Raw genomic sequence first — 13,404 nt, 5'->3', positions numbered from 1 at the left:
GGAATTTGCCTTGCTGACTCAGTTTCTTATCAATTTCATCAGCTGGAAAGATAAATTGGTAACGTTACGATATTGATGGCAGTTATAAATAACCCTTTGAGCCTGAAACAGATCAAAAGCATCAACTCTGCATATAAATATGTTATTCCAAGTATACATATTTTCTATTTCCTCTTTAGGATATTGTAAATTGAAAAACGCTGGGGAAATACATAATTCATAAGCAATAAAGTGAAAAGGAAAACAGGGATGATACAGTCTTAAGTGTCTAGAATACCCGATCGAACATTTTCCCCTGCACTCTTATGCTTTAGAGACTACTTGCTTTGACATGCAACTCGAAACTCTAGTGTATTCAAGTTTAAAGAAACTGCAGATCCTACACTTTATTTAGAATGTAAAATTGTGAAGTAATGTTTAATTTGGTGAAAGGCAAATGCTTTGTTGTTGAAACCTGTTTACTTATTATGGAATGCTAGGCATCTAAGTTCTGTTCACAGATAGTCTAAGCGTAGCATTAAAAAAAAAGTTAAACTTCAATTCGGTAATCTATCCTCCTCTTTATTCGGGCTTTTATGGTTTGAAAATAATGCTACCAGATATTTTATTAATCAATCTTTGTAAAGAAGTAAATTCCTCTAAAGACAAATATGGAATAATTTTTCAACTACATCGTAGCAAAAAGCTTTTTAAAATGAAAAAAAATGTGGGGCAAAACAAAATAGAACCTTTAAAATAAAACAGATTAAATAAAATATGAAACAATATTTATTTTTAAAATTATTAAATCATGTTAGTTTTGACTTTGCATCAGAGGGCAGCATTTAGCCACAGTTACTCTTCTATAATACTTGAAAACATTCTCCTATCCCCATTTAATATTTGCTCACTATCTAGTCAAGAAAACACTATTGGAATTCTCTATACAGTCTGAATACTGTATTTAGCTTTCCTTTAGTTCCCACATGAACTATTTATCTATACTGACTTCCATATGGTGATTCCAAAACCAAAACCCTCTGCCATTGAGTCGATTCTGATTCCATATATATAAAAATATATACATTGAATGAATGCATATATAAGGTTATGCTAATTTTAATCATGAGAAATATTTAATTTTTAAAAATAAAAAAAAATACTGTATCATATCGAAACCCTAATAGAGCTCATAACACAGGGTAGACGGACAACAAGCAGAAATCATTTTATAAGTTAAAAAATCTTTCACTCTACCCCAAAGAATTCCCTCTTCATAGGTTCCTATCAAATTGTTAAACTGTTACCTATGTGAGTAATGGATGCTCTGTTAGAGCTTGATCGTTCTTTTTGTCCTGTTTCAATTCCTAGTTGCCAACCTGGAATGATGAGGGCAGGGTAGTCGTATTTACTGAACAGCTAAATCACACTTAAAAGTTGGAGAAAAGGGAAATGCCTCTGTGGCTTTGGCTGATGAGTGGAACTCTAGCAGAAAGTTATGGGTTATGGGCAGCTTCTAGAAGTGGTAAAGGGACTTGGCAGGTAGGAGCAAAATTCTAGGGATAAGCAAGCTGAGGCCTGTGCAGACTTGGATGTGAGTGTAAATACATTTATAATATAATGAGGGAAAATGCATTATGGAGAAAATATTATTCAGATAAGTTTCAGAGACTAATGAAAATTCTTACTAGTTTTCACACGTCTTTTAGTCTTGCCTCCCACTTTTTATCCTCACTTAAGCCCCTCTTTCACTTCTTCAATAATCTTAACAGTCTCTCCAGAGGAGTTGACCTTGAAATGGTCATTGTACGAGTGTACCTAGCTCCCTCTGCTTGACTCTATTAGACTATTTATCACGTTAATTGTGCTTGTCACTCTCTGCCATTAACATTACCTTGTAAACATGTTTGTTGATGGTACACATGCTGAATGAAGACTAATTTAGTTACCTTTCCCCAAGAACATGAAACAGTTTTTTTTTTCCAAAAATCTTTCTCATCATTTAACACATTCATTTAATAAGTCTTTATATGGTGCCTACAGTGTGTCAAGCAATGGTCTAAGTGTTTATGTTAATATCCCCATTTAGCATATTTAAACTTTATAAAGTTCTAAGTGATAGATGTTATTTATAGACCCATTTTATAGATGAAAAACTTGTAGTTAAAGAAATTGAGTCACTTTTCTAAAGTCATCCAGTAAATAAGTGGTGGGGCTTATTATTGAATCCAGGGAATTTGGCTCGAGAGTTGAAGACCTTAACAACCATGATATGCTGCTTCTCATTCTGGTAAAAATTACGTACTAAAATAAATGCTTCTTAGGTGACTTGAAAAGCTCATTAAATTGCCATAAAAGGCATTCTGGAGATGATTTCTCTGCTCATCCTCAGCTCATGAGGACTAAGTAGCATTTTCATTAAGATAGGTATCACGGTCAAGAATAATTGAAACTATGGAAAAGCTATATTGTATTCACATTATAAGTGATCCCCAATAAAACAATCTGCCCAGTGAATAGAATGGGATCCACGTTGCTCAATTCTGATTCTTTTTACTTTGCCTAAAAAGGTTTGAGTTGTTCAGCCTCCTTGCTACATAGCCACATTTACCCAAGAGTCAGAAATACTAACTTTTGCAAGCTGGCATCAGGCAATATGTCTGGTATCTTATTTTTTTTAAATTAGCTGAAGGAAATCTTTTGTATGGTACTTTTTATATCATCCAGAGAAAGCTCAGAATACTTCCTGGAAAATCTGAAATAACAAGAAGAAATCTCTGGAAAATTTTAGGGTGACACTAAGGAAAAGTTTTTTTTTTTTTTTTTTTTTTCCTGTTGGGCTCAGTGCAGCTAGGAGTTTACTGTATATAAGGAGATTATCCCTAAACTGAGTGCACTGGCCAGGCAGAGAGGTGATCCTGCTTTAACCAAACTCTTGTCCTGATGGGGTCATGTGTAGATTTGTTAATCTTCTGCCTGAAGTCATTCAAAATTTGATAATTTTTCCACTTATTAAAATAAATAAGGAATCCCTGGACAGCGCAATGGTTAAACACTGGGCTACTAAAAGAAAAGTTGGTGCTTCCATCCCACCCAGACGCACCTGAAAAGTAAGGCTTGGCAATCTGCGTCCAAAGGCATTCTCATACAAAACTTGTGGAGGGCAGTTCTACTCTGCCACACATGGGGTCAGCATGAGTTGGAATTGACTGGTTTTAAAATACATGATTCTTAACTTCTTCAGTGAAAGTTCCAAAATCATCTTTCACACTTATGAAATATTTAGTAGGTATATTACAGAAGGAAACCCTGGTGGCATAGTGATTAAGTGCTATCGTTGCTAACCAAAGGATCGGCAGTTCAAATCCTCCAGGCGCTCCTTGGAAACTCTATGGGGCGGTTCTACTCTGTCCTATAGGGTCGCTATGAGTCGGAATCGACTCAATGGCACTGGGGCTGGTATTACAGAAAGTTATTGTGTCATTTTTAGTAAGAGGAATGGCTAAAATTCCTCCTGTATAATTAGGAATGTAAATCCCAGTTTTGATGGCTTTCTGAGTATGTATATATCTTTCAGGGAATTAGTGTATTAATGTTAAGAGCATTTTTGTAAAGTTTAAATTTCAGTATGGAGGGATTTGGTTTTTTTAAACCAACATGCACTATACTTGCATTGTGTCATATAAAGGTGTCCTTTGTTTGCTCTTTTAATTAATCCCTTTTCACCTACTATTTTTGAATAATGATGTTCAGATACCTTTACCATGAAAAGGGTTCTGTTTATAAAGCCAACAAGTCATCAGGTAAGTAATTGATTTTAAAGGGCAAAACTTTTGTTTTTACTTTCTGCCCCATTTTTGTAGTGAGGAGAGCCTTGTATTCTATAATAAGCTCCATATATAGACATTATGCTGGTCAAATAGAATGCTTTTACTGCATGTCTCAAACACGTTGTTTGAATATCGATTTATGATAGTGACTAAGGCCTTGGTGTTGTAATAATCATAATTTTCTTTGCTAATGGGGTTCAGTGTTTTATCTTTCAGTCTGCATGACGCACGAAGGGAACAATTCATTTGGTCAAAGAATCATCGTATGCCTGGGCCAACATTACTCTTTTAAATGAAGTGCCAGGAAACCAAGGATAATTGCATGCATTTTGGGGAACGTCCATACTAGCAAAAGAACTGGCTGGTCCATTAGCAGTTTTATTCAGAATGAAAATATTTTTCCATCCAAAGGACGTAAGAGACAACAGATCTTCTGATCAAGTGACATATTTTCCAAATAACCTATCAGGATTATATTCCTCTTATTAGGTCTGAGTAATATATTTCCTTGAACATAGTTCAAAGAATAAACCAATTTATAGGCTACACTTTTTAGAAATTTCTGCTTACAAACAGTTTCATTTCAGGAATCCTCCCTTTTAAAACAATGGAAAAGATGATACTCACCATAGGCCCAGGTGGTCCATCTTGGCCTGCAGCTCCAGGGAGACCTTGCTCCCCCTACAGAAAATAAACATGATTGATTTTTTTTTAATTAACAAAAAAGTACATAGTTTCATTCTTTTTTTTTTTAATTTTGGAAATATAAAGAAAAAAAGTAAACATCACCTATGAATTGCACCAGCTGGGGAACAGCTATAAATACTGTAAACATTTTCGAGGCTTTTCACTATGTGAACACATGGACATATTTCTGCACAGATCTTTACACAAACATTATACATCTTTGAGTCTTATAGTTTTCTATTCTGCATTTATAACCTAGAATTTCACCATGGGAGTATTCAATAAATGACATGCTTAAATACTTTAGGATTATCTGACTTTATTATGTACTAACTGAATTCCATTAAAAAAAAAAAAAAATTCTGAACTATAATTTAGTAAATAATGCTGACATAAATATTTTCACTCATGATTTTTTAGAACCAAAATGTTATTTCAGAAATAGAACCTTTTAGCACACATACTCACCACAGGGCCAGGAATACCCCGAAGACCTTCTGGACCAGGCTTCCCAGAAGGTCCCTGAGGACCAACTGGGCCAGTTTTTCCAGGAGGACCTTCAGCACCTGCTTCTCCCTGTTAGAAAATAAGGTACATGAACACATTAATAACGAAAAAACACATTTTATTATTTTCTCAAAAATACTGAAATAGAGGTTGTTCAACTTATGTATGAGTTTTTAAAAACACAATATCTAAAAATTTTACCTTAGCACCCTTTTCACCTTGTCTTCCCTCTGACCCTGTAGCTCCAGGAGGGCCCTATAAAAAAATTGTGTTTAAAATATGTGTTAGATATAAAAGTACAGTTGAAGACTTATTTACAAATGCTCCACATTAATTTTTTAATGGATTCTAATAAATGGTGGCATTCCATAGTTATTTGGTTTAAAACACGATGAGGAAATCAAAACCATTTTTAAGTACAGACTTCCAGTTAGAATATTAAAAATAAGTGAAGCAAAGTTTGAGTAGAAGACAAATAATCACATCACATCAATGTAAAGCATCATTAAAGAAACAAAGTAGATTTTGATAAAAGTTTTAAAGAAATGCTGATGACCTGAAATAGTCAATATTCTTAAAACAGTAATATGTTGTTATTAGGTATTAATTGAATGTATCGGATTTCACCTTCTCCTTTAAATAGAGAATAGGACTGACTCCTTTCCTAACCTTTGAACACCCACATATTTATGTGTTCTTATAGGCTCATGAACAAACCAAAGAAGCACAAAATTTTAAATCTTGGCAGTCAATAGGTTTGTAGTCTTTTCATTTTCTGAAACTATGTAATTCACAAATAAGTGGTGTTAAGGACGGTATCACTTTTTGAAACAAAATATTAGTGTTAGGTAAAACATAGTATTAGATTTAAAAACAAGCAAAAGACTCTTCCCAATCCAACAGTCATCTAAAAGCATAAGAGGATATTCTGGTGTTTACACAACTTTTCTATAACTGCATGCTTTGATAAGGAATGCAAATTATTACATAAACTTAAAGATATTAATAATGCTGCTCCCTAAACATATCTAATCTCATATCTTTCTAAGTATATGTTGACCTAGTTCCTAACTTTTAGTTGTTTTGTTTACTAGTCGTATGGCTTTGAACGAATGATTTAATATTTCTGAACTCTAGCTTCTTTCATTCATAAAATATTATCGGTAAGAATTCTCTTGCTGTAGAATTATGTTAAAATGAGAAAATAGATGGAAAAATGTTTTTTGAACTTTCCAGTGTAGCAGTATCAGAAAGTGATATGGAAGGTAGTACTTAAGAGCACAGAGCTCAGAATCAGTCGGCCTGGATTCAAATGCTGTTTCTTCCACTAACTAGCTGTGGGGTCTTGGGCAAATTACCCATGTGTAACTACCTCAGATTCCTTCTATGTAAAATGGGAATAATGCTGTCATGAGAATTCAATGAGTTGCAAATGTATTTGGAAAAGTGCCTGGGACATAGAAAACACTGTATAAGTATTAGCTATTGTTATTATCATTACTAAAATTATTAGCTATTACTCTTCTACATTAACATATTTTACCTGATTTCTCAAAATTTCAGAAACCTGTCCTCTTAAAAACAAAATAATCCTCCAAAGTCCATTAGTAGACATCATGTCAACAAATTACTTTTTCCATATATGCTGCTTATAATGCCTTAAAAATACAAATCCCATGTTTGAAACCACCTCTTATAACTGGAAAATTTTTAATTTGGCTAAAAAAATGCTATGATAGGATCTTGTCATCTATAATCGCATGTTGAAATTTGATGTTCCGATTTCATTTTACATCTAAAGAGCCATCTGTGAAATATAAAACTTGGCAACTCTAAACCTGAAATGTTGAAAAAAATGATCTGTATTACATATGACATTTGAAGTACCTTAAAGAAATCATCATAATTTTTCAGGCTAGAAATAAGATACTACAACCTAAATTATATCTAACTATTTTTTCCTTTAATTACATTGAGTCCTTGTTATTTCCACTTACGGCATTTCATAGAAACCTATCAAAGCAAAAAAGGCAGGCCTCTTGACTTGACAGCCTCTGACAATAAGCTGCTCTCAGCCTACAGAGCTACAACATATATATCCATGATCAATTTATTCTAGGATTTATAAAAATTTATAATTTTATCATAAAATATATATTTCCTTTTCCGTTAATTACTGACTTTTTATTATTAGTTAACAAGCATTAAGATTCAATCCGATAATAAGCTTTTTTGGCCCATGGTCAGATACAAGTAGAGAAAGATTAAAAAAAAAAAACAAGTATTGATTTCTAAAAAATAGCCCCCCCATTTTTTTTTTTCTTCTCAGACCCTCTGGCTTTCCATCTGTTTACTTCTATTTTCTCAATGAACTGTGCTCAAAGTCATCAACTGATTAGATTTTGGGAGGCGGGGAGGGTAGTTGAGGTGTTGTTGAAGGGTGAGAATAACGTAGGTGAGGCAGGATTTCTCTATTTCAGATACCTTATTACTATTCTGGTAGTGAATTTTCCTGGCCTTTCATGTGGTTTTATAAATCCACATGTAACAATTTATCAAATACTCATCAAATTCAGGGAGTTCTTTGAGCTCATTTAATTCTGAGAGAGTCAATGAAGACATCATTAATAATTATTTTCTCAATATTATCACTGTAACCTCATCTGTTATTAGACATTCACTGTCCATCAACCCAAAGATTAAAAAAATCTAAATGTATAAATTCTATAAGCAAGTCTCTTGATATGCTGATAATAATTATGCATTAAAACTTCAAAGTGCATCTTTTTAATTTCATACTATTTATGCAAGAGGATTTCTGCGTTAAAGCATAAACTTCAAATTTTCCTCCTTTTATAATGCTGAACATAAATTATTTTGGTGTGCTGCTTAAAATATTGATTTATGAAAATTAGATAGTCTATTTGAAGCAACTATAATGACTATTATTTTGGAGATATAAACTGTGAAAGCCAAGTGAATAACAGGCTTTCCTATCAAGGTGTTTTTCTTAAACTGGCAACATAAAAGTAGGAGGTGTTAATTTCAAAAGATTGAGTTTGTGTACAGGAACTTTACAGAAGATTTATAGATATTTGGCCTGAAAAACAAAACACGTGGTCCACTGTCTAAAAACACAGCAAAAATACCACCTTTCCTACAAGGGAGATAATAAAATATTAGTTTGAAGAGACTAGAGAATTTTACCATGACTAAACTATAATGCAGTCACAAAATTGTGAGTAAATAAAGTGTTTCTCTGCCTCAAAGGATTTCTTCTTTCTGTGTATAAATGCCTGATGTCTGTCATGGTGAAAATGCTTACTAAATGGCTTTGTTCTGTTTTTTCTCATTGTTCCCCTTATTTTGTTCTTTATTTTTTTCCCAGATGGCATGGTAATTTTTTTAAAAAATATAAACTAGGGTAAAAACAGAAAATACACTTTTTCTAAGAAACTTGGAAGTTTCCTTTTAACAAACCTCATAACACCTATGGTCAGATTCTAGGTTTAGTCATTTATTTCTCATACGTTTGAACAAACAGAGGGGCAAGGACTTAATCTAGTGAGCTACTCCTCATATTTAAATGAGGTCATGAGTGTTTTGATTGTGAAATGCCTCACTAAAACATCACAACACAACAAAGCAGGTCCCAATTAATTCTCCACCAGCTGACGCTTATATGATCCTCTCACCACTATTCACATTGTTCAGAATGATTCTGTAATTTATCACTTCTTGCACTCATTTCACGAACACTTATTAAGTACCCGTTATGAGTTGGAATTGACTTGATGGCAAAGGGTTTGTGTTTTTGTTTTTATGTGCCAGAAATGTGCCACGCACAGTGTCATGGATTAAATTGTGTCCCCTAAAAATATGTGTCTCAATTTGGCTAGGCCATGATTCCCAGTATTGTGTGGTTGTTCTCCTTTTTGTGATTGATGTAATTTTCCTATGTGTTGTAAATCCTAATCTCTGCCTGTGGTTAATGAGGCAGGATTGGGTTCTGCTGAAGAGGATTAGGGTGGGATGTAACACCCTTTCTCAGATCACATCCCTGATCCAACGTAAAGTGAGTTTCCCTGGGGCGTGGCCTGCATCACTTTTTATCTTATAAGAGATAAAAGGAGAGAGAAGCGAGCAGGGAGTTGGGGATCTCAAACCACCAAGAAAGCAATCCCAGAAGCAGATTGCATCCTTTGGAACCAAGGTTCCTGTGCTGAGAAGCTCCTAGACCAGGGGAAGATCGAGGACTAGGACCTCCCGCCAGAGCCAACAGAGAGGCAAAGCCTTCCCCTGGATCTGATGCACTGAATTCGGACTTCTAGCCTAACTAGACTGTGAGAGAATAAATTTCTGCTTGTTGAAGCCGTCACTTGTAGTATTTCTGTTATAGCAGCGCAAGGTAACTAAGACACATGGAGAATACAAAGAGAAAATAATGTTGAAGCCCTAAGGAGTTCATATAATTAAGCTGCAAAGACAGACATAAAAATTAACATGTACAATACACTGTGAAATACACTAAGATGAGGCAGGTGTAGAAAATAGGGACATCAAACCAGTCTCGCAATAGTGAAACCAGTTTGGCAATAGTGAAGGCTTTCCGAACAACCTAAACTCTGATCTGAATCTTACAGTATGGCAGATGCAGGGGGGACGTTTCTTTTCAATAATTCACTTTCTGACTATTCACATGCATGCATAAAGGCATAAGGATGCAAAGAACATGAATTCAATCTGGCTGTTGCTAAAAGCCTATGAGTGTGTACTCGGGCAGCATATTGAGGGACATGATTACGTGGTGGGTGGAGAGCTGAGGAAGAAAAAAGAAAATTATGGTTGAAAAGATACAGAAAGGGCAGGGACTTTAATAGTAGCAAAATTAACTATACTAAATTTAGTATGTAACTAAATATTTGGGCAAACATTTTCAAACATATTAAGTAAATAAATGTTCTAATTTTCTAAATTAAAAAAAAGAACAGTATTTTCCCCCAAGTTTTAAAAGTAACTAATATTTAGAACAGTTTTTAAATAATGTTAAAACACATTTCTTTAATTTGAGGTTTTTCAGAAACCCTTAATAATATCCTTGAAACACGAATCTCCAAAATGGGTATATTATCTGCAGTGACTCTTAACTTAAAAGCAGGTCTTACTTTTCATAAGCTAACATGAGTTACAATTTGAAGACACTAGTATTTTATCAAACAGAAATTTTAAGTGGATTTATAATCTATTTTATCATTATAATGTATCTCTACCTACACATTTATGTAGGAGGATTTTTCAAGGGTCTTAAAGAAGCGATGTCTCACTTTGAAATTTGAATTAAATATACATATATACATGATATATGGAAATTATATGGTATTCAAAGTATCTATGGTACATACATGTATATAGAAAGTACTTAATAATATCACTTACTGTTTTATTTTTATTTGTTATGACCATTTCCTTGGCAATATGTATTGGACATGTTACAATTCTGCTTAAGTGTGTACATTTTCAGACTATAATGTTTAAATAATTCTAGTAAGTTCCAGATTTTTTTTTTTTTTTTTCTATAAAAGGGCATGGAACTAGCTCTTGGCTTCAAACAGCTGTGACCATAACTTGAGTACTAAAATTTCTTGGCTTATTTGAAACAGGCTGTACGATCTTCTAAAGCCTTCAGGAAATGTACATTTATTCACAAGTATTGCAAATGCATGACAGTATATACATGGACTACTAATAACAACTTCATTTTCCTGCTTGTTCAGTAACTGTTAGAATGCTCTTTCTCAGTTTCACTGCCACTCACAACATGCTGATCAATATTCTATTAGCAAAGTTTCATTATTATTCACTTGTAGAATTCACTCAAGAAAAAAAAAGGCAATATTACTTTTGAACACATTCTGGTCATTGCTACTTCTGCTACGAGATGTTATAGCAAAATTATTATTGGCCAACTTCTGTTGCCTCCAAAAGAGAAAAGACTAAGGATGGAGAAAATGTTAATTTCCACCAAACATTTACAAAGCTTAATACAGGTATTAAATCTACAAGTGATAGATGGACTAAAGGGAAACAGATGGTGAGGCGATTCTGTATTCCTATCAAATCATCAGCCCACAGATCAAACAAACATATTACAGTTATTGTGTGGGGGTATGTTCTTGCTGTTTTCACAAAGATAGCATCAAAGGTTTCTGCAGCAAAGGTCGTATTACCTCTGGCTGAACCCAGAGATTTGTGGAGACAGAATCCTCCCTAGTTTCAACTCATGGAATTCACTCTGATGTTTTTGTTATTAATTGCCATCGAGTAGATTCCAACTCATAGTGATCCTATGTGTGTCAGAGTAGAACTGTGCCCCACAGGGTTTTCAAGGCTGTAACTTTTTAGAAGCAGATCACCAGACCTGCCTTCTGAGGTACCTCTAGGTGGGCTCGAATCAACAACATATTGGTTAGTAATTGACTGCTTGACTATTTGGGCCACCCAGCGACTCCACAAGCTCAGGTGTTTTGTGTGCAACCAGTGCGTAAACAGTCAGCTGACACGTGTACAGTACGTTTAGGTTCAAAGCGTTTGTTTTCAAGTACCTCATTTTAATCACATTATTATTTCTCAGATTGGTCCTAAATTCTGTTGTTTGGTAAATCCATTTTATTAAAAAATACATAGTTATAATGAATTTAGATGTGTCTTTTTTTTTTCATAGTTCTCATAAGAAACTCCTTTACAATATATGTTACATGAATTATACCAAGGAAAAAACAATACAAATGAGTATCAGTTTCAACAGAGTCCCATATATACTGCATGTTGAAACTGTAGTTATATACATATATAAATGTAGCTCCGTTCTGTCCTAATTTGTGCTGATACTACGTTTATGGCGTGTGTTATTTTACAGGTTGCAAAAGATCAGAGAAATTAATTTTAGTTTCTTGTTTTTTCAGATAAACCAATTTGCTTAGGTTAAGGTATAGCTCTCGACTAAATGAAACTAGTTTGGTTGCAATTTAGAAGGGTGCAAGCATTAATTTCTACTGTTAAATCAGAGCAAATTATAGTTTTAGCAATAAGACTGTTGACATTAATCTTTCACACCATCATAAATATCTTTTACCCTGGTGAAGAAAACAGATTATTGTGTAAAGTAGTTAGAACAAATAAAGCATGCCAGTTTACCCAAACCTACCACAGGAAAAATTTAGCACATTGTGTTAAATAGCTTTCGGGTTAGATTTAATGATGCCACATTTTAAAATAGGGAAAACTGAGTATAACTGCTCTGTTTGACCTCTCTAAAGGCTGTATCAAAACGCATGAGAATAGCTTCGTAAGTAATGCTTAGTCATCACAATTCTCCTCTCCTTAATAAGTCATGGATACAAAGTCTTCTGTGTTTATGAAGTGACTAGAATGAATTAAAAATAATTCACCATATTTGTTTTATTTTAAATGAGATGATTATTTCTAAATAATTCATCAAAACTCAAAATGGAGGACTCTACAAAAATATTTTCTACTACTACTGAAAGGGAAATATGAGACATGAAGTGACTTTGTTAAGTATTTTAATATCTTAGGCTCTCAATCTATAAACATATAAACATATTACATACACAGGTGCAAATACTAATAAGAGAACCATGCATTCACAGTGCACGTGAAGCAATTTGAATTATTAGTAACTCAGCAACTTCTTATGAGCTACTTCCCTGTTGCAACCCTTTCTCTCACACATATAATTACTAGTCTGTTTTTTTTGCTCATCATTGCCTTACCATTCTTTATCAGTTTTACCACTTACGTATGACTGATAAACATGTTTTTAAAGTTTTCTTGTTTTTAAAAATTCTATAAATGAAACTGTACAATATATTTTCAGCTCAACATTATATATATTTTCCACTTAATATTAGGTTTTAAGATTCATCTATGTTGATGAAATCATCCATAATACATTCATTTACATTGCTATATGGTATTTTAGTTTATGAATAAAACTCAATGAATTTAACTATTCTACAGCTAGGGAAATTTGTTTATTATTATTATTATGAACTTGGAAGATGTGAAGGTTCTTTTTTTTTAATTTTTATTGTGCTTTAAGTGAAAGTTTAAAAATCAAGACAGTCTCTCATATGAAACCTTATATTCACCTTGCTATATACTCCTAGTTGCTCTGCCCCTAATGAGACGGCACACTCCTGTCTACCCTGTATTTCCGTGTCCATTCAGCCAGCTCTGTCCCCCTTGGCCTTCACATCTTTCCTCCAGACAGGAGCTGCCCACATAATCTCATGTGTCTACTTGAGCCAAGAAACTCACTCCTCACCAGTATCATTTTCTGTCTTATAGTCCAGTACAACCCCTGTCTGAAGAGTTGACT

At 33.8% G+C, this 13,404-nt stretch overlaps 1 protein-coding gene across 2 annotated transcripts in view; it reads right to left on the bottom strand.

Annotated features, from left to right (window-relative positions):
* Positions 1 to 13,404, bottom strand: part of COL11A1 (collagen type XI alpha 1 chain) — a 257,545-nt gene that overhangs the window by 23,296 nt on the left and 220,845 nt on the right. For both annotated transcript variants that reach the window (XM_049880227.1, XM_049880228.1), the window contains 3 exons: positions 5,205 to 5,258; positions 4,965 to 5,072; positions 4,437 to 4,490 (listed from right to left, as the gene is read on the bottom strand). In XM_049880227.1, the coding sequence (XP_049736184.1) occupies positions 4,437 to 4,490; positions 4,965 to 5,072; positions 5,205 to 5,258 (216 nt within the window). The remainder of the gene's footprint in view (positions 1 to 4,436; positions 4,491 to 4,964; positions 5,073 to 5,204; positions 5,259 to 13,404) is intronic.

The sequence above is a fragment of the Elephas maximus genome, chromosome 3 (assembly GCF_024166365.1).
Source record: "Elephas maximus indicus isolate mEleMax1 chromosome 3, mEleMax1 primary haplotype, whole genome shotgun sequence".
NCBI classification, from domain to species: domain Eukaryota; kingdom Metazoa; phylum Chordata; class Mammalia; order Proboscidea; family Elephantidae; genus Elephas; species Elephas maximus.
Note: the sequence above shows the minus strand (reverse complement) of the source record. Positions and strands in the feature narration are given on the sequence as shown.